The 26,609-nt window shown below is 46.8% G+C and overlaps 11 protein-coding genes across 11 annotated transcripts; 7 read left to right on the top strand and 4 right to left on the bottom strand.

Annotated features, from left to right (window-relative positions):
- Positions 1-325: 325 nt before the first annotated feature.
- On the bottom strand, positions 326-2,193 carry J7337_013519 (uncharacterized protein; the record flags this gene model as incomplete). Its single annotated transcript, XM_044831008.1, has 6 exons — positions 326-548; positions 600-775; positions 825-1,326; positions 1,378-1,445; positions 1,493-1,876; positions 1,927-2,193. The coding sequence occupies 6 exons, from the start codon at positions 2,191-2,193 to the stop codon at positions 326-328; spliced, it is 1,620 nt and encodes a 539-aa protein (XP_044674283.1).
- A 1,719-nt stretch (positions 2,194-3,912) lies between these two features.
- On the top strand, positions 3,913-4,638 carry J7337_013518 (uncharacterized protein; the record flags this gene model as incomplete). The annotated part of the gene is made up of 2 exons (XM_044831007.1): positions 3,913-4,431; positions 4,630-4,638. The coding sequence occupies 2 exons, from the start codon at positions 3,913-3,915 to the stop codon at positions 4,636-4,638; spliced, it is 528 nt and encodes a 175-aa protein (XP_044674282.1).
- A 2,216-nt stretch (positions 4,639-6,854) lies between these two features.
- On the top strand, positions 6,855-8,212 carry J7337_013517 (uncharacterized protein; the record flags this gene model as incomplete). The annotated part of the gene is made up of 2 exons (XM_044831006.1): positions 6,855-7,095; positions 7,158-8,212. The coding sequence occupies 2 exons, from the start codon at positions 6,855-6,857 to the stop codon at positions 8,210-8,212; spliced, it is 1,296 nt and encodes a 431-aa protein (XP_044674281.1).
- A 1,255-nt stretch (positions 8,213-9,467) lies between these two features.
- J7337_013516 (uncharacterized protein) lies at positions 9,468-11,384 on the top strand (the record flags this gene model as incomplete). The annotated part of the gene is made up of 4 exons (XM_044831005.1): positions 9,468-9,865; positions 9,928-10,131; positions 10,196-10,328; positions 10,530-11,384. The coding sequence occupies 4 exons, from the start codon at positions 9,468-9,470 to the stop codon at positions 11,382-11,384; spliced, it is 1,590 nt and encodes a 529-aa protein (XP_044674280.1).
- A 524-nt stretch (positions 11,385-11,908) lies between these two features.
- J7337_013515 (uncharacterized protein) lies at positions 11,909-13,759 on the bottom strand (the record flags this gene model as incomplete). Its single annotated transcript, XM_044831004.1, has 1 exon — positions 11,909-13,759. The coding sequence occupies one exon, from the start codon at positions 13,757-13,759 to the stop codon at positions 11,909-11,911; it is 1,851 nt and encodes a 616-aa protein (XP_044674279.1).
- An 808-nt stretch (positions 13,760-14,567) lies between these two features.
- On the bottom strand, positions 14,568-16,276 carry J7337_013514 (uncharacterized protein; the record flags this gene model as incomplete). The annotated part of the gene is made up of 4 exons (XM_044831003.1): positions 14,568-14,820; positions 14,873-15,310; positions 15,362-16,134; positions 16,181-16,276. 4 exons carry the CDS (start codon positions 16,274-16,276, stop codon positions 14,568-14,570), a joined length of 1,560 nt encoding a protein of 519 aa, XP_044674278.1.
- A 417-nt stretch (positions 16,277-16,693) lies between these two features.
- Positions 16,694-18,062, top strand: J7337_013513 (uncharacterized protein; the record flags this gene model as incomplete). Its single annotated transcript, XM_044831002.1, has 2 exons — positions 16,694-17,758; positions 17,814-18,062. The coding sequence occupies 2 exons, from the start codon at positions 16,694-16,696 to the stop codon at positions 18,060-18,062; spliced, it is 1,314 nt and encodes a 437-aa protein (XP_044674277.1).
- Positions 18,063-18,663: 601 nt separating this feature from the next.
- On the top strand, positions 18,664-19,915 carry J7337_013512 (uncharacterized protein; the record flags this gene model as incomplete). Its single annotated transcript, XM_044831001.1, has 2 exons — positions 18,664-18,694; positions 18,735-19,915. The coding sequence occupies 2 exons, from the start codon at positions 18,664-18,666 to the stop codon at positions 19,913-19,915; spliced, it is 1,212 nt and encodes a 403-aa protein (XP_044674276.1).
- A 319-nt stretch (positions 19,916-20,234) lies between these two features.
- On the bottom strand, positions 20,235-20,983 carry J7337_013511 (uncharacterized protein; the record flags this gene model as incomplete). The annotated part of the gene is made up of 2 exons (XM_044831000.1): positions 20,235-20,757; positions 20,814-20,983. The coding sequence occupies 2 exons, from the start codon at positions 20,981-20,983 to the stop codon at positions 20,235-20,237; spliced, it is 693 nt and encodes a 230-aa protein (XP_044674275.1).
- A 1,161-nt stretch (positions 20,984-22,144) lies between these two features.
- Positions 22,145-23,509, top strand: J7337_013510 (uncharacterized protein; the record flags this gene model as incomplete). Its single annotated transcript, XM_044830999.1, has 1 exon — positions 22,145-23,509. The coding sequence occupies one exon, from the start codon at positions 22,145-22,147 to the stop codon at positions 23,507-23,509; it is 1,365 nt and encodes a 454-aa protein (XP_044674274.1).
- A 1,607-nt stretch (positions 23,510-25,116) lies between these two features.
- On the top strand, positions 25,117-26,514 carry J7337_013509 (uncharacterized protein; the record flags this gene model as incomplete). The annotated part of the gene is made up of 2 exons (XM_044830998.1): positions 25,117-25,534; positions 25,583-26,514. The coding sequence occupies 2 exons, from the start codon at positions 25,117-25,119 to the stop codon at positions 26,512-26,514; spliced, it is 1,350 nt and encodes a 449-aa protein (XP_044674273.1).
- Between the last annotated feature and the right edge of the window lie 95 nt (positions 26,515-26,609).

The following is a 26,609-nucleotide window of genomic DNA, read 5'->3' as shown; positions in this document are numbered from 1 at the left end:
ATTTATCTCAATTACATTGAGGTACACGGGGATAGAGACTTAATCGCTGGAAGTGGCGCTACCCAAATCTCGATCTTTCGCTCAAAACAGAGTCCAAAATAAACATGGTATAGTAGTCTTGTGTTGTTTTGTGTGATCTATGGTGCATGACCAGACTATCAAACTGATGTCACGTCGCTACCTTTCGCTGCTTTCCACGACATGCAGTTCCCCTTGAATCGTTATCGGCGCAATGGTTGCTCCGACACTCTAGGGTGGTGGAGTTGCGGAGTTTCAGGCCAGCCGTTTCTCAGACAATCCCTTTAGAATAGTAGCCAGCATCCAATCATTTTCTACCCATGGCATGCTCAATCTCTTTGAGCGCAGCAAGTACCTTCTCATCATACTGCCTTCGTCCAACAATTTGCAGGTTGATAGGCATACCGGCGTATTTCTCGGGACTGTACAAATCATAGTTGAACTTGTCATCCTCGTTCTTGGGGACGTAGTCTAGATCCTTGGGGTCCTTCTGAGGATCGACTGTTGTTACGGGGAATACTGCAGCGGGACTAGAGCTCACTGTCAGCGGAGTTTGGTAGGATACTGTGAGAGTAACTTACTAGTCAAGCAGGTTCCAGTGGGAAGTGTATCCCCAGTAGCGTGACTGATCATGGGGAGCTGCGGCTCCAGGGAATGGCGGGCACAGAATCACATCAACTTCTCTTCCGTCGTTCTTGCTCGTGTATGACCAAGCTCGAGCATATGCTGCCCGATAATCATCGCGCTTGGTGCACAACTAGGAAGCCGTTAATTATTGCCCAATCAATCTTCTCAAGTAGACTTACCTCCCAAAGCTCATGCATCGTCAAATCCTTCACACTGGGCTGCTCTTGGATAATGAACTTTGTCAAAGGAAGGACAGGCTCCCCAGCGGCCTCCATGAGCTCAAGAGCCTCCTTACCTCCATCGGGCCAGTACAATGCTGATAGAATCTCCCATCCCTTCTTATGGTCCAAAGGCTCACAGTCCCAGTCTACAACTTCCATACCAGCTTTCCGGCAAGCTTCCGCAACCTCCTTCAGAGCTCTTGTCATGGGAGGATGGGGTTGGACAACACCGTCCCACCACTGAACCGCAACCTTCATAGGCCTGTCGAATTGGTAAGGTGTCCATGGCTTGACTGTAAGAGAAGGATCAATAAGCCATGGCTTCTTTGATAAGGCAATTTCCATAAACAGTTCCATGGACTCGCGGTCGACCGTCATCGGTCCAGGTGTTGAGGAAATGGTCTCCTTGCCTGCCATGATCGACCGCGCGCCCATGACCGAAATACGCTTGAGAGTTGGTCTATTCGGGTTTAGCAAAGATACCGATTGCCTGTCCACCATGGCAACTCACTTGAAGGCATAAATTCCGTTGTGGGCAGCTGGACATCGAACACTGCCTCCGATATCACCACCAATACCCTATTCAGGTTAGTCGAAGCTCATGTCATGGAAAAGATTACACATACCAAGATGCTTCCACGGAAGCCGAGCAAAGCACCCTCGCCACCACTGCTGCCACCAGCCGTCAAATCACGGTTGTAAGGGTTGACTGTTCGTCCATAAATGTTGCTGATGGTCTCGAGATGCATGATAGTTTGAGGCTGAGTAGTCCGCACGTAGAAGACGCAGCCTTCGTCATACAAATGGTCATATAAAAGGTTAGACCCATGAGCTTTGCCAATCCATGCAACGAATGAGGCGTGAGTTGAGACATTCTCGCCGACCATGCCATGATGTTCCTTGGTTGAAATGGGAAGGCCGAAGAGCTTTCCCTTGGGTTCCGGTAGTGAATCGAGATACTTGGCTCGCTCAATAGCTTGATCCCACATAAGTTCAACTAAACAATTGGTCTACTTGAACTGTCAGCATCGTGTTTGGGTGTAGGTGGGCGATGACTTACAGCAACCTGGGCGAGAGCAGCTCTTCGCAAAAATGCACGCGTCACCTCCTCAACCTTGATCTCTCGCTTACGGAGGATATCGAGCAGCTCGATCACTGAATACTTTTCTGTGATCTCAATCTCGCGTGCAGTCAAGACACCCTGAGGGAGATTTTGAGAGCTAAGAGGAAGCTCACTGGGGATGCCCTGGAGCTTTGGTTCAACCTTGCTAAGGCCGATATCGCGCTGTTGCAAAGCAGCTGATACTGTTTCTTTATAAGATGCCATGATGTCTAGATCTTATCGGTTGTTAGTGGTTTAGTTCATTAAGGGTGCTGGGGAGAAGGGGCACATACTATAGTCTGCAAGATTAAAGAAGAAGGATGAAAGAAAGAAGGGATAAGTTGAAGAATGTCAACTGATTACAATCTCCAAGTCATTCAGGTCATGTGGGGTTGGGGTCAGTATCGCCCGTCGGCTTATCCTATGCCGCTATTGGCAGGCCGAGCCGACGATATCCAACCGCCAAACCCCGCATTTGAGCGCCCTTTTCATTGTCAACTTGTCATATCAAGCGATAACTAGCCCAAGTTACAGTGCATTCAGCAGATTAGATAACAAACCTGGAGTTGGTTGAGGCGTAAGACCCTCACGTGGGGTAGCACCGGGACCCGAGACCCGAGATTGCCGGCGATAAAGAAGCGACACGGCTCCGAGTTTATCGGGTCCTCTACAGTGCTCGGGGCTTTGAAGGCCTCGGATAATCCTTCTAGAAAAGGAAATCGTTCCAAATTACCTCAGACTAAATCACAACCTTTAAATATCTCATTATTTCAGTAGATCATTGTTGTTCCTATCCATCTGGGACAACACCGTTTTTGAATTGCTTGGCGACGTTATGTTGTACCCATGCTCAAGTCTACCATGCAGTTCGCCGTCGGCCGATATATCCGCAGATCTCGCCAAGGTCTCACTAAAAAACAGCCTCATCACGTGGACTTCTTTATGCATACCGCCATTCAACCCAAGATAGCTTCATCCCATGCGGGGATCCTTGCTTTGCCTTGCCAAGAACTGACCCAAACATGAGTATGCAAGATAGACAAAGGTGTTGTCGGGGCTACAGTGAGATGCCCCCGCCATGAGTGGCCACATGTCTTTTGTCTATCTAAAAAGCATTGCCTCATGACTGGGGACACGGGTGAGAGCATTAAGCATCCATATCCTAGTAGTATATGATCACGAGATGTGTGTTTCCAAGAGAGACTTCGTGCCACAATTCCTCCCCGTTTTGGAAAAAGACTTGCGAGTAAAGTCTGGCGTTGCCTACGAGCGGCTTGTACCTGGGACGGTGATGGTGAGAAAGTGAATTGCGGATGGCGGATAAGCAAGGAGCAACGGTTCCAATGATAATCGTTGGCGGCGGCACCAGATAGCGTCGAGGCGATCAATTGGACACAGTCGAATGTAAAATATGCACGTTGCATAGCCTGTCCTTTGTTTCTTGAAATTTGTTATTATGCATAGAGTGGTGAGGTCTGAAAAGAGGCATCACAGTTCAAGACGGGACTGACCTAAAAACGACACTTAGTCGATCATGCCATTGAGGACATGGTACCAGATACGACACTAAAATGAGTACCTGCGCGTTTGCTTTGGAATTAGTAGACCTGACGGCAGAGAAACAATCGACGTAGATCACTAAGTGGAGTTTAAAATCAGGCTTCGGCATGAGCTCGTCCATTTCATAAGTACATACCAACCGAAGCAACGCCCAGGGTATCCATGCTGGGACATCCGGGTTTCTACCTGGACAAAAGCGTGTAAGGGTAACTTAGCATAGGTGTAACGCCTGACCCTGCATCGAATCTTTGGTTAACGTATACATAGAAAAGGGAAAGAAAAGCAGAGGGATCCTTATCACTCATTTTATCTCATGTATATTTAGAAGATCCGCATCCAACGAAGTTATCGCCTTGCAACTATTCGAGCTCCCTATCAAACAAAATGCCTATCCAATCAAGATGGTCTACCCCGACGCCTCAAATATCTCTACCTACCTGGGTCTTTGGAAGCGAACAGTATGGCCCACGCAATGAAAAGATCGCGTTTGTGGATGCCGATGACCCAAACAATACCTTGACAATTTGGGAGTTCGAGATATACTCCAAACGCTTGGCAGTAGGTCTCCGTCGTCTGGGCGTTAAGCCAGGCGATAGAGTCTTGGAGTTCTTTGAGAATGGAATCTTTGCCCCATGTCTGTTCTTCGGCATCATTATGGCGGGTGCCATCTATACAGGCGCGAGTTCTTCAAGCACGTCTTTAGAACTCAGCTACCAGCTGAAAGATAGCGGTGTTGTTGGTACTAACGTCCAGGGATATGAAGTCCCAAGAGCTTATGTCGTGAGGCGCCCTAGCTCATGTCTTACTGCTCACAATATAATGAGTTGGATGGAAATTAAGGTTGCAAGCTATAAGCGTCTCGAAGGTGGCATAGTCTTTGTCAATGATATTCCCCGAACTCAGGTTAGTGTACTGTACCCCCGTGATACGTGCTATTAGACTAATGAACTATTACTACTTATAGTCTATTATATTAAAACTGAAGTGTATTTTTTAACTTTATAACTAACTTATAAACTTAATACTATTATTACTTTTTAATTACCTTAAGCCTTTTTCTTAATAGTATTAATATATATATTATTATAAAACTTTTTTTAGTTAAATTAAGCTTTTTTTATATATTAATATTTCTTAATAATTTTAATAGCTTTATATTATATTTATAGAAAATTCCTTTTAATAAATTATTTTTTATATTTTAATTAAAGATTTAATTTATTTTTAGTTTTTTCTTTTAATTAATTTTATAGTTTTTTTATATTTAGCTTTACTATTAAAAAAAGCTTTTAATATTTCCCTTTTTTATTTAATAGCTTTTTTAATTTTTTAAAAAAACCTTTAAATAATATAAATAAAAATATATATATTAAAAATAACTAATTATTAAATAAAGTTATTTAAAAGCTTATTTTATTTTTTAAATTTAATAATTTTAAAAAAATTTATTTTTTTTATTTTTAATAGCTTTAAAATTATTTTTTTTTAAAAGTTTATTAATAATTTTTAATATTATTAAAATTAAAAGGAATTTTATTAATATATTATTATTAAAATTTATTTAAATTTTTTATATAAATAAGCTTTTATTTAAATATTATTATATTATTTTATTATTATTTTATATTTAATTATTTTAAAAGATATATTAATAGTACCTTTTTATAGCTTATAATAATAAGTAAATAAGTTATTTTTTAAGTTTTAATAATATTAGTATTTTACTATAATTATTAGTTAATTATTATAATATTAATATTTAAGTTATAGGCTTAAAGTGTTATTTATAGTTAAGATTTATAGCTATAAGCTTATTCTAGCAGAGAGAACCTAGCTACTTATAGTCGGGCAAGATACTGCGCCAGATACTGCGTGATCGCGCCAAAAAAGAGGCAAAAGGGTTCACACCAATGAAAGCAAAACTAGCATAATACTGGGGCATCAACTATGATAACAGATAGATATGAGAGTTTGGATCAGGTCAAGGATTGACTCTATAAACTGAGAACTGCCGACCTTCTCCCCTCCCTCAGATTCGGTGACTCTTTGACGTACAGACATTTCCGAGCGAGTTACATCCTCCTTACCGCCGATACCGGCTGAGGGATTATTTAAGTGCTCAACTTGCAAGAAGCCGGATGCCACCTCTGATCTGCTTGCTTGAAGCCTTGAACATGACCCCCCTCCCCAATATCTCGCACTCTAGACACTCCTAAGGTTTACTGCACCTCCCTCGACGCTAATCGGAGTATCCTACCGCCTTGAACTTTAAACAAGGTGATCTAACTGGGAATTCCATGGCTGCCGACAAAGTCGCTAGTTGTTGAAGCACTAGACAACTTGTTTCAAGCATGCACCATTGTATTTCAATATAATTGGTGGTCTCTACCAGGTCCCTGCGGACACTTGGACATCGTCCAACTCAACAGCAGGCGCGCCAGTGATGCATAGCATTTCTTGCTCATCTTCTCGTATTAGAAATCGGCAGCGTTCGATAAGTTACCAGAACGGAATGCGGCCTTTGCTCGGGCCTCCAGTGCGCACGGTCGTTCATATTACGTAGTCTAAGATGCTGAGGGGTTTTTTGATCATTGAAGCAGTGTAAAGGAAGCAGTCCAAGCTTTTCTCAGTCATACAGTACTTATTACGAGCGACATCTTAGCATGTCCCTAGCCTATCAGATAGAAAGTTCTTTAATTCGAGAATAACTCTGGAAGCCACCTGTGCTTCTACAATCTGAGCCGAAAGCTTCGTCGTCCCGGGGAATCATACCAGCCAAGGCAGCCGTCCTGAGCTCCAATGCAAGAGTCAGGGAGGGCATTTTCGTATGGATATATGCAAGCGTATCGTGCCGGAACTTGCGTGAACCCTGATTGCAACCACACTCTGTCAAGCCAAGGGACTTTTGCCTCATGATTGAGCTTTTATAGGTTAGACTTGTGGGTGAGAGGTGAAGATCACTATGCTGAACTTAGTGTATCAGAGGGGCTCTGATTAGCTCGATAAGATCCCTGTTGAACTTAAACAGCCAAGTACAACAATGCTTCATGAAAGGCGGTTTATGCAAGCTTGAAGGCCGTTGAGTTTGGGCTGTTAAGATGGGGAGCATGAAAAGCCATAACTTGGAATTTTGCAGCCGCTTGCTTGTGTTTCGAACTTGCTCCTCGGAAGGGAGTCGTACATTGTATCTTGTGAAGGGCAAGAAACCTTAGCTATGCAGCTAATCGTGGTTGCGCCTAAAACTCAACTTCTCTCTACCTCTTACCAAAGGCAGGGCTTCTTTTCAGAATTTCTGAAGCTATCGCCATTTAATCCCCACCGGTATCATGTCAGTCGTGCAACCACCAAAGAATGATCAATATCCTCGTCTCAACGGACTTATCGCCGAAGCAAAGCAGAAGTCACCGTTCTACAGCGATCTCTACAGAGATATGGTGACTACAGGCCAGCTGACCCCCAAAGACGTCCCTTTGATCGATCATTCCAAGTACTGGGCGGCCTATCATGATTCTGAACGTTCAGTTATGACCTCCTGCCAGATCGATGGTGTTGTGATGAAGACTGGTGGTAAGCTGGAATATCTCACAACTCATCATGTGGCCTCGCCACCAACCTGACTTAATGTGCAGGCACTACTGGTATTCCCAAGTTTACCAGCTACTCTCAGATAGAGTTGCTTCGGACCGCGTCACTCCTCGCAGACGGACTTCTCCATGCAGGTCTGCGTGCAGGTGACAGAGTCGCGAATCTCTTTTATGCCGGAGATCTCTACGGCTCGTTTCTGTTGCACATTCTGAGTGTTATTTCTCTGCCTATACCTGCCATCCAGATACCTATTGGAGGCTTGATGGCGCCCGATGTTACTGCTGAGCTTCTGCGAACATGCCGTGCAACGGCGGTGCTCTCAACCATAACATCTTTGGTCCGTCTGGCCTCTTATTGCCGCCCCAAGCAAGAAAGGTTCCTGTCAGTGACGGCTGTCATGTTTGGTGGCGAGCCAATGTTTGATGATCAAGTCGCTGCGGTGGCCTACCTCTTCCCCAACGCCACCATACGCAGCTGTATATATGGCTCGATCGATGCTGGTGTTGTCGCCGTGTCTGCTGGAAGTTCAGATCCTGCTGAGCATATTGCACTCTCGGCGGCGGCGATCGTAGAGATCTTCGTCGACCAAGATGGTGAGCTTGTCCCGACTGAACAATCAAATATTCCCGGAGCTCTCGTTGTTACCAATTTGATACGAGACCTGACACCCGTCATTCGGTATCCAATGGGGGACTGCGCAGAGTGGGTCGATAAATCAGCTGGAATCTTCCGTCTCCTTGGACGTAGCAACCATGCCGTTCGGCTAGGTCCTGTTTCTCTAGACATATCGCATTTGCGTCAGCTAGCTAGAGATGTTTTGAAGACCGTGGCTATAGAGGCTTTCCAGGTGGTAGTCACCCGTCAAGATTCGAAGGATGCCATGGAGATAATGATCAACACAGCTGGGCCCCCTCCTCCAGCTTCTGGGAATGCCATTATTGAGATGTTGAATGAGCAGAGACCTATGTTGAAGAAGCATGTTGAGATGGGTCTGGTTGCCCCCGCCAAAGTTTGCTTCAAATCCATCTGCGATATGAAAACAAACCCACGTAGTGGGAAACTACCTGAGATTGTCGACCTGAGACTAGGCACTGTGTAAATATTCTATGGATTGTTGAGTTTGTAGCATATATAGCTTATACAGGGAACATTTCCAGGTCGAACGTAGTACAGTGACTCTGGTCCTGAATATGGGCCTCTGGCTCTGACGAGGTACAGAAGCAACATTTCATCATCTCACCCTTATGCCATACGTATCAGCAGAGTGCCTTCAAATGCCGGATCTACGGATGGCTCCATTCATAATTGTCCGATACGCTCTTTTCCTTCGTGAGTCCACACCTTTGGCTAATAACCCCACGCTTGATTGTAGGGCCGCGTGCGTAAGCGATAACGGAGTCACACGGCACTCCGGCATTCAACTGCGAAGGTGTGTTATGTGCCGGCATTACTCGGATGGTCTAACGGATAGTAGTGCCTTGCGCTATGACCCGTGCCCGTAATCGATGGCTATACGAGAAACGGCATTAAATAAGGCTTACTCTGTACAATAATACAATATGAAATCCCCCATGTAGTCAAGTCCGCCGTTTAACCACATTAAGTGTATAAGAAAGTGTCTAAGCTAATATGTATATGACATGTTGCCTGGCAGGGGTGGTAGGATGAGAAAGAGAGGTACCCCTAAAATTGATCTACATACCTACATGTGTCCCAGGGTACTTCGTGGAACAAGTAACACCGGTACCAAACTTTAAACCTAAGCCATGGATGTGATAAGCCAACTATGGCTGTCGATCTGGTCAGGGTCGGCATCAACCCGCCTGGATAACCCCTCACACTGGGAGTAACTGATGCGAGGGAATGTTCTGTTAAGTCAACGTGGGCCCGATGGATACGAAAACTAGGTGCGAAGCGAAAGTTGCATAAAAACATGAAATTGGCAGAAGGTGAACGGGCGTAGCTGGGTTTACGCCACGTCAATGCTCTTATATTCACATAGGACACGGGCGCCTTTATGCTGAGACATTTGTTCAAAGCCAATCAACCTTTATGTAGTGTCGCACATGCGGCATAATTAGGAAGGTCCATTTATATCATGCAGTACTTGAGCTGGGATCGTTTGGGGCTGAAGTCTTTCGGGAGCCGAGCGCCATGTCCTCGGTCTTTCTGTGAAACGAAGCTTCCCAGTACACGGTTTCTTGATGCTACAACTTAAAGATATCATCACTTGTGACTAGCTAAATCGAGCTTTTCATACATGGTACTGGTATCTTGAACTCCCAGCCGTATATAACGCACACAAGTATCATGGCAAGCAAGCGTCTCTCGTATCGTGCACAAAAGCCTTCAAAATGAATATCTCTCTTCTTGAATCTCAGCAATTTAATTTCTTCAAGATGCATCTTCTTCTTATTGCCTTGGCCATTGCCACCCTAACGTGTCTCCTGTCTTCGACACTGCTCGGTATCTTTCGTGCTGTTCGTTCCCCACTTCAAAAGATTCCAGGGCCATGGTACGCACCATTGACTACTTTCCACCTGCGATATCTCTTTTCTACCGGCGAAATTTGGAAACTTGTACAACGTAGTCACGCAAAGTATGGCCCGATATGTCGTCTTGGTCCAAGGCATATCTGGGTTTCCGACAAAGAGTCTCTGAAGCAGATCCTGTCAACGATTGACCTCCCCAAGGTTGCCATGTATGCCGAGATTTCTCGAAACCGGAAGAGTCCCGGTCTCTTTGGTGAAATGTAAGTATACAAGTTAAATCCTAACAAGAGCCCCAAAAAGAATTATTCTAATACTTCTACAGTCGTTTCCATCCCCATAAGCGCCTCAAGAGGTTTCTTTCTCCAGCGTTCACTGTGGGCTATGTGGATAATTTGGAGGCTGTCTTCAAGGGCGTGATGCGAGACCTTCTCCAAAACTACGCGACGCTTCTGGTTGAAGATGTTTCGTCTGTAGAAGGTGTCCAAACTGATCTCATGGATGATCTTCACAAAGCAGCGCTTGATATGTATGTTTGGAACACACCAGTGGAATTTGGTATCAGTATATCTTGATGCTGACAGATGCAATAGCATGGGAGAAAGCTCATTCAGTAAGGGCTTTGGGCAGGTGAAGCCCAATGAACCATCTGGCGATCCTCAGATGGATGAGACATGGAAATCCGTTCCGAGATCCATTTTTGATGGTCTGGCAGACAGATACAAGGTACGATTTCAAACACCTATTATGAATGTATTGCTTATAAGTGATGGGTTCATAGTACGTCTACGTCAAAAGGTTCTTACGCCGGATTGGGTTCAATGTTGAGTTCGATTGGCCCAAGCAAATGATTATGGTAAAATATGTTTCTGCTACCAACTTGGGTGTCGCTAACGTTCAGAGGCTATCGACTCAATTGTTCGTCAGCGCTCGGACGAGAAAAAGCACTCGCCAGATCTCCTTCAGCACCTCATCGAGAATGGTAAAAGGCCAGATAACGAAGAGGCAATGAACTCGCGGGATATCCTGGACCAGATGTCCGAGATCCTCCTCGCTGGCTCAGAAACAACTTCTGGTACTATCGCCTGTTTGTTCTTGGAGCTTGCACGCAATCCTCGAGTCCGGGCTAAGCTTCTCGCATCCCTCCCTGCTATTAGACATGGTGATGTTGATAATATCATCGTTAGCAAGACTGTTCGAGATTCGGGGAAGTTCCTGTATCTGGAAGCTTGTATCAAGGAAAACCTTCGCCTTCATCCAATTGCATTCGAGATGGGTCGCCGTACTGGTGACCAGTGGATCAACTTAATGGGATACGATCTGCCTCCCCACACAGTGGTCTCTGCCTCATATCGAGATCTTCATCGTAATGAAGATTACTGGCCAGATGCATTGAGCTTCATCCCTGAGAGATGGCTTCCTGACAGTGAGAGAGGCGATTTCCCTGCAGCTGAGTATGTTGTTGCAACCCTTTTCTTGATGGAACGCCTGCTGACTTCCCTTGGCAGTACGACAGCGTACTTTCCTTTTTCTGCCGGAAGACACTCGTGCATCGGCATCAAGTTAGTCCTCACCTTGGCATTTTCGAAAGTCATTGGCTACCGTACTAACACTCGACCTCCTCACAGCTTTGCTTGGGCGGAGATGAGAATGATTGCAGCCAATCTTCTGACCAGATACGACATTACAGAAGTGCCCGGGCAGGTGGTAGACTTCCGCCAATTTATTACCATGCAATTCGACACCGGCCACTGGAATGTGATTCTGCAGAGGCGGAAATAACTGGGCATACTTTTAGAGACTTCTAGATTAACAACTAGGAAATTTACTGTCACCTCGCCTCCACGGTTAGGAATGAAAACACACTGATCCAGGAGCGTTGAAAGAGTCGTTTACCATAGCAGCTGTCGAGAAGTCCTTGACCCAATTTTCACGCGGCCGATTTGCCCATACATAGTTGGCTCGTATACTATACACCGTAAAAGTCTCAATATCGTAGCGATTAATTAAATGGTAAGGCAAAAGTCGTGCGTGTTGGGGGCCAAACTCTCAGGAAACAAGTCCCTGTCATAACCGAGCTCTTGGCCGCGAAGGTTGTGTATTTTCCATTGCCGTCAAAACATCACAGGATATGTTGATAGGTCATCTCACGGGCACTGAGTGTGATCATCCGCAATCATAAGTTTCCATATATACTTTAACAACAATATACAGAAAGAAGCCCCAGCTACTTCATCGTACGCCTCGTGCTCTCAATTCATAACTGCCATCAAGTTCAACGCCCCCTAACCCCGCTACAGAACAAATCAGCCTGAAAGCTTTCCACTCAACTTCCAGTAAACAGCATAGTTGAATCCCTGAGCATCATAGAAAGGACCCAACTCGACAGCCTTTCCACCAGAGGTAGCTCCAAATGTCAGACCAGTGTTACTCTTTCGCTTGATACTTGCCAGGTCAATCGTAGGGTTGCCATTCAGAGTGGACTGCCCATAGTTACCGGCCAGAATGACAGGACCGAAAGCAATCGCACCCAAAGTCTGATCGTCATTGGCGGCAACAGTGTGGAGGCTCATGGGGAGTTGGACTGTGACGGTATCTCCAGACTTCCACTGTCTCTTGATCAGAGCGTACTTGCCGGACTGGATGGCCACATCCGCAGCTTGACCGTTGACCTTGATGGAGGCTTTAGAGGTCCAAGATGGGATACGGACTGCGAGAGTCCATTCGCTAGTATCACCAGAGATCCTGAATGTTGATGTGTCGCTCTCAGGAAATTCAGTCGTCTGGGTGACAGAAACCTTCTTCTGGGACCAATTGAGCTTCGAAGGAGTGAATAGGTTGACGTAGAGTGTATCAGAAGTGTGAAAGTAGATCGAGTCCATGAGTTTGGTGTTGGTCTCAACTCCTGTCCCTTGACAGCACCAGAAAGAGTTGTAATCAGTGCTCCAGGTACCACCACCCCAAGCAGGACCGACTCCACGACGGCCACCGGCCTTGAGGGGTGTGAAGTATGTGACATGTCCGTGATCACTGCTGGGGTTCTGCTGACCAAGCAGATGGTTCAAGAGCGCCTTCTCGTAGAAGTCAAAGTATGAGGCGTCAGTTGGGTTCAAGGCCCAAAGCTCGCGAGTGAGCTTCAGCATGTTGTAACTGTTGCAAGCTTCACAAGTATCATCAGTGAGGAACCCAGCAATCGCATCAGGAGCTCGGAAGTGCTCGGCCTGACTGTTTCCACCAATGGCGTAAGAATGCCGGTTGACGACCATATTGAAAGCATTTCGACCAATGTCGAGGTACTTCTTATCACCACCTACCTTATACTCACGAAGAGCGCCAATCCACTTTGGAAGCTGGGTGTTGGCGTGCAGGCCAGAGAGTTTGTCTGTGTTCTGCTGCAGAGGATCGAAAGCGACAGCATGGTCGAAACGCTGAGCAACCTTGAGCCACTTTGAATCCTTGGTATAAAAAGCGATATCGGCGAGGACTTCGTTCATTCCACCGAACTCAGTCTGCAACATGCTCTGCATCTGGTTGTAGCTCAACTTCGAGGTGCGTGTATCGACCCAGCTGGCGAGTGAGAGCATGGTGTCTTTGGCGGTCTGGTCATTCATCCGGCGGTAAACGTCCAGAAGTCCAGCTAGGGTCTTGTGGATAGCATAGTAAGGGACATTTCCGTTGCTGAGCGTCCGGTCCTCTACTTTAGAAATGTCACTTTCCGGGAAGCCAGAGAGATATCCTTTGTTGAAGCCAGCCTTTGCGTTGTTGGCTTGACATTTGGCGAGCTCCTGGACAAAGTATGTAGCTCGAGAGCCGCATTCTTTGACGCCAGCGGAAGCGTAGCACTGTGTCCAGGCTGTAAGGAAATGGCCCTGGACATGGCTGCGAAAGGGAAAATCGGGTGCATCCCAGCCACCATTTGTCTGTGCACCCTTTGTGTCGAGACCGTGGTTCTTCCGGAAGACGTAGAGTAGGCGATCGGGATCAACCGACAGAAGATAGTTCAATGTTCGGTTCTGGTTGTCCATCCATCGACTATCAGTAAGGGAGACCTGAGTCAAGTCGAAGGCATCAGCCACGTCATTGACAGCTTGACCGCTGACAGGAAGAATTAGGGACGCAAGGCCCAAAAAGAGGGCCGAGGCTTTGACCACGACCATGATGAAGCTGAAGCTGGTTTTTGTTGATCGGTCGATTTGATGAAGCGGAAGTTACGCCGGATCAGCAGCTGTTTATATATCCATGCATCGATACCCATAAACCACAAAATTAGACAACTCTTTACCCCATATCACCAGATGAATTGGGCCTGAGCTCTTACTGTCATTGGAGCGCCAAGTTTAATGTTACATTTGCAGATCCGGGGGACCTTCCATATGGCATTTAGCCGATGCTTTGACTGAACATCTGCCACGAGATTCTGTTCCACAAATAGGAAACACGAAACACCTGCTTGTGATTAATTGGATCAAATACGCGCACCAATGCTGCGTCAGTAATGATCTACATGAAGCGACCCGTACCATAAACTCTGGGGAACACGCGATGCCATGTCTCAAATAGAGTGGCGCGCCAATGCTTCACGATCAGGTTCGCAAGCTGGACACTTGTTGGCGAAGGTGCAGAGCTTAGACATTATGCTTAGTTTAGACTGCCGCGCCAATGTAGGTTGAATGCGAGATGGAGCTTGTCCTATGTCAGGAAATGCAAATGCGGAGAAGGGAGATCCGATCTATATAGGGAAGGTCAGTAAAGAATGCCATGGTGCTCGTGAGGGGATTAGGGTTGCATCCCGGTGGGAGCAATCGTCATTCCCGGTGGGAAGGGACTCAATTCCCGGTGGATATGTCGAGTGGGGTAGGCAAGGGGCATGAAAGTGATATTAGAGAACCAATTATCCGTTACTCGGTTTACTTATGTCTATTTGCGAAGTAACTCTAGCCGACAGAATGCATATCTGTTTCGAGATTACTGGGCCTGCGTTTTGACCGTCCAGTCGTCCTTACTGCCCCTGTCATTGGATGCGGAGTCTTCTACCACAGCCTCCACCACAGTTGACTCTCCAAATTTCGCATTGATCTCTTCCAGTTCCAAGCCCTTCGTTTCCACGAAGGTGAAGTAAGCAATGACGAGGAATATGAAATCCCATGAAGCATTAATGAAGTAGAACTTCCATCCCAGATCAGCCATTGCATATGCCATGGCGAAGGAAGCAAGAAGACTAGATTATGTGGTTAGTAAAGCTTGGAACACGAGAGATATATCTTTCCTACCCAGCACTGGAGTCAAGCATGCGGAAGATGGCAATGCCTGTAGCACGAAGCTTGAATGGCGAGACCTCCGTGGGATACAAGCTTGTCATTGGCGTGATTGAAAAGGCGTAAAATCCTTGGAAGAGGAAAATGACAGCGATAGTCCCGTATATGGCGGAGTTGTTGGTGCTTTCGCCGAAACCTTTATAATCCACGTTAGCAAGCATCAGACCAAACAGATACTGGAGCCTACGCTTGATGAGACCGCCTATCAGTAAGAGAGTAACGACCATGCCGCCAACACCGATGAAGGTCTGTAATCTACGCCCGAGAATGTCTAACATGAAGCTACCGAGTACAGCGACCGCGAATGACCAGCAGTTGATGATAACCTGGATTTGTGTCTGGGTTGTCGTGTTGGTTATGCCGGCCTGATTGAGGATCTTGGTGAGGTAGAAGCTGCAATTGTTAGACTGATGGATCAAGCGCGGTAACGATGGCGTGACCTACGATATGATAAAGTTACCAAACAGGTTGATCATGGGTCCAAAGCTGCATAGAATGGCCAGTCTGCGCCTGTTGGGCCCGCTGGAAATCATCTCCCTCCAGGGGTTGCGAGGATATTCTTGAGCTTCGCGCATGATCGTGCTCCTGATCTCTTCCAGCTGCTCACTACCCTTTTGGAGGTCAGTCTTGTCCTTCCCTTGCATAATGACCAGAACTTCGAGCGCTTCTTCGTTCCGATCCTTGGATATCAACCATCGTGGAGACTCCGGGACGAAGGGAACAATCATGACGGCCAACAAGCTGGGAACAAACTGGAGAAGAGAAGGCAATCGCCAAGCCCATGTGCTCTGAATATTTTGACTTCCGTAGTTTATGATTGCTGAGGCCAAACTACCGACGTAGAAGCAGGAGAAGAACAACCCGAGAACACGGGCTCGTCGACGTGGAGGGAGTAGCTCTCCAAGAAGAGTTGGTGCAGCGCCATTGCTAATAGCGGATCCAACACCAACAAGAAAACGGGCGACCACGAACATAGGTATGTTCTGAGCAGCAGCCTGCAAGATGATGCCGATTGTGGTTACGATCGATGCGATGTAGATTGCGCGTCGGCGGCCGAAGTGATCGGGAATAGGACCCATGAGAAAGGCACCGAAGATGCTGCCCATCCAATTGGCAGCATTGTTGAGACCTTCAGTGGCCGTTGTCAAGTGGAAGTATTCGGAGTAGGAGGGCAAGATCAAAAGGCCATTCATGACGGATGAGTCGTAACCCAGGGTCTGTATGTTGTTAGCTGACTCTGTAGGAGAGTGGATCCGTACATACAGCTGAGTTCACGATGGTCACTGCCAGAAGAAGAGGCATGAGGATTCTGTGATCTGCAGGAACAAGCCTGGAGACATGTTTTCGTTCAAATGCCATGATTGAGACGGTCGCTGTCGAATGATGAGCTGAACCAGGAGTTTGGCTCCTCTTTTTTTTTTTTTTTTTGAACGGTTACAGGGACCATCTTATATCTTGGAACAAGTACATTTATTGTCATTTGCTTATCAAGTCTGGGGAAGACATACCCAGGGACTCAGCGAGTTGGTCTTATCAGGCCCGCAACTCCCCGCATCGGATCTAGATCCTGAGCAGATAACGATTTGATTGAGTTCTGACCAATAGCTTCACGCTCTGAACCGAAGTCGGTCGAGCTCGGCCGAGCTCACCCGCCAGTGAGTAGTTTGTCAATCAAGCAAGTCAAAGTGAGAGACGTGATATAGAGCTAGGAGATAAAAGGATAGGATATCACCGAACCGTGAATTTTAACCTCTTTCAATCAGTAAACTTATCGAAATGCCTGGCCCTATCCGACAGTGGCCTGCGTGGCCCGAGTACACCTCTGAGACTGCATCGTCCTCCAAAGACCCTGAGTTCTTGGAGGTCAAGAAAGCGATCATCAGCAAGTATGGCGCCGAATTACTGCAGCGAAGCTGGTTAAAAGTCTGCAAGGAACTCGAAAATATCACCAATGAGATTATTGAGAAGGGAAACACTATTGTCCCCGTCTTCGACACTCAACAAATTATTGAAGACGGCTTCTCGCCAGAGCAAGAGGCTGAGATCAAGAGAATCGGCTCGTTCGTCTGTCGCAGTACTGTTCCCAGGGAAGAAGCAACAGCACTTTACTCAGACCTAAAGAAATATGTCGCGGATAACAGAGACTCTATCCAAGCATGGCCTAAGGAAAGCCCATCGATGCTGGTTTTGTACAACTCACCAACACAAAACACCCTTCGTTCCCATCCGAACCACCTGAAGCTGCAGCGAAAGCTAAATGAGCTTTGGAAGTACTCTGCAGAAGATACTTCACCCAACCCTCTTGTATATCTTGATGGCATTCGCGATCGTGCACCAGGCCAGCCCTTCCTTGGGCTGGGTCCTCATATTGATGCTGGAAGTTTGTGTCGCTGGGCTGATCCAGCTTACCGAAAAGTTTACGATGACATCTTCTCCGGTAGACCAGAAGATCATGATGCTTATGATCTAGAAGCGAGAAAGAATGCCAATCAAGAGCTTTACCAGGGCCCTGCTCACTCGACGGTGTTGCGCACGTTCCAAGGATGGACTGCGTTGACGCCAACGGCACCGAGAGAGGGGACCATTATGATATACCCTAATGTCAAGACTGTAATCGCATACCTCCTTCTCCGACCCTTCTTCAGTCCACCGAAGGATCCCGGTCATATAATGGACGCTGAGAAGTGGACGTTTGACGACTCTTCGGGTTGGTTCCCAGGAACTATGAAGCCAGAAAGTCAGCGCTTGAGTCGGTCATCCCATCCTCATCTGAGGCTTGAGGAATGCCTTATTCATATGCCAGAGGTACAACCTGGTGATACAGTATGGTGGCATTGCGATGTAAGTGAATCTATATAACTATCCCTGTCCAATATCTGACAAAAACTACGTCCAGGTTTGTCATGCTGTCGATACCGAGCATCTTGGAAAGAACAACGCGTCAGTAGCCTTCATAGCAGCTTGCCCTAAAACGCCAGCGAATGAGGCCTACGTCAAAGAGCAGCTTCTTGCTACACTAGCAGGACGGCCTTCTGCTGATTACGCTGATGGGAATGATCTGGATGAGAGCACACTGAAGGGATATGTTGGCCTTCATGGTCTGAATGCTGAAGCGCGCAACGCTTTCGGATTCCACCTACTGTAAATATTTGGTATGCCTACTACGTCGCAGAAGACTACTTACTTTACATCAGTCGAGAAGCAAAGTATTCAGACAGGCTGAGCTTATAATAATCCGCCCGGGGTTCTGTAATAGTGTCTATATCCATTTGTGACATCAGGCTGTAGTCTAACGATTGCTTGCTTCATTTTCACCGAAAAACATCGTAATGCACAGTAATAATATTATTCAGAGTCGCATTGAGTTTGTAATGAATTGGTCATCATTTTGTGGATGGTGGGGAGAGTGATGTATGGCTGATCTCATTATGGCGCCCGTCGTGCAGAGTGTCAGCACACAAGCAAGCCATAAGCAAGCCACAAGCAACCCGTAGGTAATGTCAAAAGATGGGGTAGCCCTGACCGGTGTAGCTTCCCTGACAAAGATCAATGCTCCTTACGTATAGAAGGAGCATAGCTTCCCCCCATCACATAAGAGAAATCAAGGCTCTTTTAACCCTCATATGTGCCCCTCTGCTGTGCGTGCCACAGGTAAACTATAAGCAAACCACTGCCATCTACTTCACAACCCTACCAACACTTGAATTCCGAGATACAGAAGCCTTAGACCGAGATAATCATACAACATGTCGACTGCTATTGTTGTTGGAGCTACAGGTAGACGATCACCCGAGGATCATAGCTGCATATCTCACAGTCGCAACAGGCATTCTTGGTCGAGAAATTGTTCACCAGCTTGGCCAGAACCCCCAGAAATGGAGCAAAGTCTATTCTCTCTCACGTTCTCAGAAAGAAGAGTTTCCTTCCAATGTTGAACACAGACACATCGACCTCACCGGGAACGCTGATGAAGTAGCCAAGAACCTGCAGGGTATCTCGGCTGAATATGTCTTCTTTGCCGCTTACCTCGAAAAGGCTGACGAACAGGAGAGTTGGGATGTCAATGGCGATATGCTACAAGCTTTCGTAGATGCCCTCGTCAAGAGCGGTATCGACAAGAATCTCAAAAGGTTCCTGCTTGTTACGGGAGCGAAGCAATATGGTGTCCATCTCGGACCTGTCAAGAATCCCATGCTCGAGTCTGATCCTTGGCAAACTGACCAGTCAACCTTTCCGCCCAACTTCTACTATCGTCAGCAGGATATCCTGAAGACATTCTGCGACAAGTCCAATGGTCGCATCAGCTGGAATGTCACCTATCCCAATGATGTCATTGGGTATGCGCGTGGAAACTTCATGAACCTGGCTACGGCAGTTGGCATTTACGCAGCAACCAGCCAAGAGCTTGGTCAAGATCTAATCTTTCCTGGTTCAGAGAGGTTTTACACTGGTTTCGACAGTTTCACAAGCGCCGACCTTCATGCAAAGTTTTGTGAATGGGCCGTGCTTGAACCCAAGGCTGCCAACGAAGCTTTCAATGTCGTGAATGGTGATGTTGAGAGCTGGCAGAACCTGTGGCCTAAAGTCGCAGAACGATTTGGAACCAAGGTTAATGCCTTACAATTCCAGCAGTCTCACCCTTTGAGCTCATCTACGGATTTGAATCCCGTTCCTCCACTTAGCTTGCATGAGGAGAGTTCTGGACTCAAGGGTGTCACCAAACCAGGCAAGATGGAACAGACTATTGATTTAACCAAATGGAGTCAACAGGTGGAGGTTAAGGAAGCTTGGAAGAAACTCGCTAAGCGAGAGGGCTTGGATGAAAAGGCATTGGAAGGGGCTACGTGGGGATTCCTCGGTTTCGTGCTGGGTAGGAACTTTGATCTCGTGATTAGTATGAGCAAAGCGCGAACGCTTGGTTGGAATTTATATGAGGATAGTTGGGAGGCCCTGAGCAAGGTTTTTGATACACTGAAGGATGCCAAAGTTCTTCCCTAAGCTGGTTACTCTATGGTAAGTTTGTCGAACCGCCCAGTATTACAGCATGAATAGCTTCCAATATTTTGTAGCCCAAAATCCATTCATATACCGGCTTCGCTCATACTTCTTCTCAAGACTCGAGCAGCATGCCGAGCTAGTATGTTATGTGACTCAACAGCGTCCAGCAAGACAAGCCCAGCTTCAATAGCATCCCGTTTTTCCTCGTGGCTAGTGCTTTGGCATTCCCGCAGCAGAAACATAGCAGAAGAGTAAATATGGTACGACAGTGCCCTTGAGAATTCAGTAAGCTACAAGTAAACGTATGGGCGGGATTGTCTTACCACTGCTTTCTGGTTGACGCCGGCTGATCCCAGCTTCGATTAATCCAAATTAGGCTCATGGCAGATGTGACGCTAACTGTTCGTGCCCAGTGATATTCCTCGGGAGATGATAGCCACTGCTTTTGAAGAACACGGTTGATGTGCATGCGCAGATGCAGGAGGACGAGAGTCAAGTCGTAGCGTTGCCACTTGATCCACGGTTGGGTGCTCTCGAGATCTTGGATCTCTGCATCGGTGACTGCATCACTCTCGGGCTGCAAGTGACTTGGCAACGAGTCAATAATGCTCGCTAGCCCTTCGTCAGCAGTTTTGACGATGTCGATAGCATTTTTCAACGATTTGACACCGTATTTCAGTGATATGCGAAACTTGTATATGACTTGCGATGTTCGAGCCATAAAGATGTGATAGTGAGCGGGGTCCACGAGCGTATCCTGTGCCTCACGGTGAGAGACAGAAGGCAGGGGAATGCTAAAGTCAGATTCGTCTATAACTGGGGACTCATGCGTCAAGTTCAACCTGATTGCAAAGAAGTTGATTAGCGTTGGAGCGATATCGATATTTTGAAGTCTTACCATTCGCAGATAACCAGTGTCCACCACAAACGGCGCTCTGCTTCAAGGCTCAGATGCCCTTTCTCACGTTCGCCATCATCCTTTGCTAAGCGGAGAGTTTGCGCAATTCGGATCGCCGACACTCGCAAGTGATGTCCCAGCTCCGAATCCCCACGGTTATTGAAGGCCATGCATAGGACAGCTATTGCTTGCACGCTATGCACATTGGGTATACGCAAGAAGTCTGCCTTGTGAAGACAGAAAAGGGCTGTCTCGTACCAATTTTGAGATACTTGCTCTATGGTAACTCCTGGGGAGAGTGGCAAGCTTTGAGCTTCGTCGTCTTTCATCATCAAAAGAGCTGTCTTTCCCGCTTGTCAGTCCCAACATCTGGTGAAGAAGCTCGATTGAGCATTGCGTAGCTTACACTGAGGACACTGAAGTAAACAGCGAGCCATGACACGTCAGCTTCATCAAGTGCAAGGCCTGCCTCTAAACTTTCTGCGAACGTATCGCATTCGTCCTTGAATTGAGGATATTCGAGAGCATAATGAACCCAAGAGTCCCATGTCATATCAAACTCTATAAGCTTCCTACTGCACTCTACATTGGGCAGGATGACATCCGCCCAATCTGTTACAGGGGACTTGCTAGTATCAGACTCCAAAGCCAGGCTTTCCCATAAGCCATCAGCAAGCTCGCCTGGCGTATACTCTATATCATCGATATACCTGCTAGGTATATGGGCTTGCGGGAGTGTATTGCTTTGGCGGTGCCCTTGCTGTTCCTTTTGTGTAGTGATCTCTCGCCTTAGACGTTCATTCTCTTCCTTGAGCTCTTGGTATGTCGGAGTTTCGGGCCCGTCTTGCCATCTGTTATCTTATCAGCTTCAATGGCACAAACAAGATGAGGATAATTCACAGACGTGGTCACCTGGCCGCGAATAAGGACCATTTCCCTGACACATGATTCAGCCTGACCACGCTTAATGCATCGTGAACAAGGAACAGATTTATCGCATTTGACTTTGCGAGATGCGCATGCCAGACAACTACGCGGCGCTCGTTGCGTCGACCGAAGGGCAATTGCCTCACTTGAGCGATGGTCCATACTGACTCCGTCAAGGGTATCACGAAGGTTAGGTGCTGAGGAACAAGAGGGGACCTGATCTCTAGCTGGACCGAGCTGGACCGATAATTGCCTGCGTTGTGATTGGGTGGGTATACGCGGAGTGACGCTTATCGGAGCTGCCCCACGGTATTTGAACTTGCCGATGTAAGCATATGAAGATCACCTACACTCTTCTTTATTTTCATTCCTGTGTGAGCAACATCTCGTTTTGATTACTCAAGATGCCTTCTGTCGTGGTGTTCCGTGGAGCAGCCATTCACTCACTGGACCTCCAAACTCTGGAATTTGTCGACGATGCAACTCTCGTCATCAGCGACGGCATCATTAAAGGATTTTGGAAGAACCCTGCCGATGTCCCCAAGGATGCAGTTCCCTCAGATGTCAAAATCCATTATCTCCCTCATGGTGAATTTCTGATCCCAGGATTTGTTGATACGCATAATCACGCTCCTCAATGGCCGATGCGGGGTCTTGGTCAAGGTCTTCACATCCTCGATTGGCTCGACCAAGTGACATTTCCCTTCGAGGCTCGCTTCTCTGATCCAGAATATGCGAGAAAGATGTATGAACATACCGTTCAGGACTTTCTGCGACAGGGAATCACAACTGCCTCGTACTATGGCTCTCGGCACGCCGAAGCGACACGCATCCTAGCCGACATATGCCACGCGAAAGGCCAACGCGCGTTTGTCGGAAAATGTAACATGGACAGAAATGCACCCGATTATCTTCGTGAGCAAAGCGCAGAGAACTCTCTTCGCGAGACCAAAGAGTGCGTTGCTCATATCCGTGCCCTGAGCCCCGCCGGAGAGGATCAAGAGGGGTTGGTGAGGCCAGTTGTTACACCAAGATTCGCCATCTGCTGCACTGACGAACTTCTTCGTGGCCTCGGAGATATGGTACAAGCCGACGATACTCTGGCTATGCAGACACATTTCAACGAAGCTCAGCAAGAGATTGACTTCACTAAGGAGCTGTTCCCGCAGTTCAAAGGCAGCGAGGCCGATTTGTATGAAAGCTATGGTCTACTCAACAAGCGCAGCATCCTTGCGCACTGCACCATCATGACCGACTACGAAAAAGAACGTCTTGAAGTACTGAAATGTGGCATCGCCCATTGTCCCATTGCCAACATGACAGTCGGTGGTGGTTTCATGGTAGCACCTATCCGCGATTTCCTCCGCCGCGGAATTAAATGCGGTCTTGGTACTGATAGTGGAGGCGGTTGGGCATCTCAGATGCTAGCAGTCATTAGACAAGCGATGATAGCTTCAAATGCGCGCGAAGTTATGTCCACGGGCGAAGACAAGGCTCTTTCACTTGAGGAAGTATTTTACCTGGCGACAATGGGGGGCGCCAAGGTCTTATGTCTCGAAGACAAGATCGGGAACTTTGAAGTTGGTAAGGAGTTTGATGCAATCTGGATAGCTACAACAACAGGACTGCAGTCTGCTATGACACCTAGAGAGGAGGAAGACTCACTGAGGGGCTTGTTTGAGAAGTATGTTATGACGGGCGATGATAGGAATGTGGCACAGGTTTTTGTCAAGGGTCGTAGAGTTGCCGGGAATCGAGAGTATGACTAGCTTGGGCAGGCTCTAGAGCCGTCCCTGGGCTAGAAAGGAGCTTGGGTAAATATAGTAGCCTGAGAATGAACAACTCGTGCTGGCACACATCGACTGCGCGCTGACAAGTCATCCCTGTTGCTTCTTCTGCAGCACTACCTTCGGTTTGATGTTTTCCCCTATGCATTAAGCACGCCAGATATGTGATTTGCAGTCAAAATCTGTCGCTGTGAGCTTATTCCAGCAGAGAGAACCTAGTAGGATAGGGAGCGATGGTACTTCAATATTAACTCGACTAGATATCTGGCGGCAATTTACCCAAAGTACAAACAGAAGCGATTCTGTAGGCAATAAGACCGAATTGGTGAGTCGGCTTGATACTTGTGTAATAACGTATATTGCTATGCCGCTAATTTAAGTTGCATCTCGCATCACGATTTCTAGATACTTGTGTGTGACGTGTATTTGACATGACGAACCTGTATGGGGCACTTTGTGAGCCTGAGCCTCATGATATGGTGCGTTACTGGCCAAGATCGACTAACTTTGATAAAGATATAAATATAAGCAGTATGTCTCATGACGTTTTAGGTGTAATATTAAAATGAAGCACGACTATCTTTGACTTAAACGTCTATTCCTCTCAATTTCCGCGTCGACACATGGTCGGCAAACCCAGCGCGAATGTTTCTCTTCCCACCCTAATGATATGTTGCACTGTTCTGTTCCTTTGTCAGGGCAAGGTTCTTCTTGATTGTGCCACGAGATGAGGTGACCACAGCTACCCCAGCTCCGTACCATTGTAGTTTTGCACATTTTGTTTTAGGTTGAATGATGTCAATTTTGATAAAGTCTATGTGTGAGAAATATGCTCTCGTGAGTTGGAAATGCTGAGGAGAAGGGTCTGAGGAAAGCTCTTTATACGAGGCGTGGCTTTCTGAATCAAGATATGTCATCGTTGTATCTAAGTCACAGCTCTTCATATAAATTACAAGAACAAGTAGCTCAAACTAAACGTTTGTGTATCATGCGCATTACATACTCTTCTATGCTCAGTTTGTCATCAGTCTATAGGCGTGTAGCCTTTATCTCTCTTCTTCCTCCCCCAGCTTTTTAGCTTCTTCACAGCGAAAACAATCTGTTTTTATGGATCTGTTTGGATTCAGTTTGAGGCCAGCACAACCTCCAATGTACTTATTGCCACAGTCTAAAGTCTGGACCCCATCAGTGATGTCGTGACCGCATTTGCCAATGACATGCGTGATGATGGTGATGCACATGTTGAATTTGTTTCCGATTGTAGTAATGAAATGACTGTTTGATTGCGCACGTCAAGCCAATGTACTATAGCTTAAGTCCTCTTTATAACTAGACACACAACCACGTCCAAGCATACTACTTAATAGATATTATATGTCACTGAATCACATAGAAAACAGAGAGTCTTAATCTCACGTACAGGGGGATGGCTGTTGATTGGTCAACCACCAAATGGAGCATCGACTGAGCCATATCTGGCTAGCCTCTCCTGTGTTTGATTAAGTTCACTAAGGACATCATCCATCCCCGCTTGTTTCATCCCTTCTTCTTATCAAGAAAATCTCTCTATCAGGACAAGGACAGCAAATATGGAAGGACAAACGAAGCTGGAGCGGCTACCGCCAGAGCTATTCTCTATGATTCTACGCAAGCTCGAGCCACGCCAAATTAAGCCTCTCATGCAGACGAGTAAGACCATTAACGCCATGGCCAAGTCAATGTTTTACAGGAGAATGATATTCTCCAGAGATAGACATTTCAGAAGGTTCCTGAGAGTCGCCAAAGGAGATCCCAGAATCCTCAATATGATTCATCATTTAGATGTCAAAAACATTGATGCTCGGTATTTCTGGTTGCTCCTCTGCCTTGATATTCGCAACATCGAGAGCGCCACTTTGAGTAATGGAGAGACCATGATCATTGGAGCCCGTGACGGCCTGGCTGATTTTGAAAACATGGCCTCGCTACTAGCCGGGCGTATAGCCCCTAAGCCTAGGCTGAAGACCGGTGAGTTTGTCAACAATCATAAGAATGGCAGGGACTCATAGCACATAGTATCCTACGATATCAGAGGTCCAGACCCGCGAATTTTGTCTTTGGATGAGATTAAACTATTTCGCTACCCCAGCCTTACATCTTTGCGCCTCCGTAACGTTAGACTCGATCGTTATGCCTCTGAATTAGTTCAGCCTCTTCCGTTAGAGAACCTAGAGTCCCTCCACCTAGAAGTTTACAATTACACAGACAAGATTCTGGAAAGGCTCCTGCGGAATGCAAAGAGGCTCAAGCGCTTTGAGTTTCACCATCCTATGAATGAAATAGACCGAGGTACCCCGAACTTTCCACGAATTCTAAGACCGTGCCGGGAGAGTATCAAGGTTATAGATCTTTATTGGGACTGTCACCGCCCATACTTCGAAGATAAACCGATGAAATTTGCCAATTTCGAGTCTCTTCAATATATCGCCGCCCCACCAAAGGCTCTTTTTGGGCATTATCTCTACAGAGGTGATATCGAGTGGTTGTCCAAGCTTATAGAGCATCTACCGCCAGGCTTGAAGGTGCTGTTCCTGCAGGACATTGAAATCTATGAAAAGACCCCGCTATTGCTCCCAGGTCAAGAACTTACTGACGCCTATGACCCTTGGTGGTATTTGATTCCTGCGGATTACGATATGGTCAAAACGCTCATAGACCATGAGGCACTGTTTCCCGCGCTTTCCGTCATTGCGTGGACGTCGCCAGTAGGCACAGAACCGCCATGGCAACTCTCCGAGCCTGCCGTCAAAATCGGCATTGAAATGAAGTGCGCAAAAACCAGGATATGGTATGAACCCGACGAAAAGTGGCTTGATGAGCTGGAAAGAAACCCGGCGACTGTGTATTCGGACACTGGTTCGGAGTATTCAGAGGCAGGGTCAGGGGAGACAGGTTTGGAGGAGGCTTCAGAAACTGGTCGGGAGGAGACTTCAGAGGAAAAGTCCTAAAAGAAAGGTGATGACCCTGTCCGTTGTTATGACTTCTATCGTGCTCGGTACATATGTTTCACAGCATACCAGTTGCAGTGTGTATATCTCAATAT

The sequence above is a fragment of the Fusarium musae genome, chromosome 11, assembly GCF_019915245.1.
Source record: "Fusarium musae strain F31 chromosome 11, whole genome shotgun sequence".
In the NCBI taxonomy this organism is placed as follows: Eukaryota; Fungi; Ascomycota; class Sordariomycetes; order Hypocreales; family Nectriaceae; genus Fusarium; species Fusarium musae.
The sequence above is the reverse complement of the archived record's forward strand: the minus strand, read 5'-3'. Positions and strand labels throughout refer to the sequence as shown.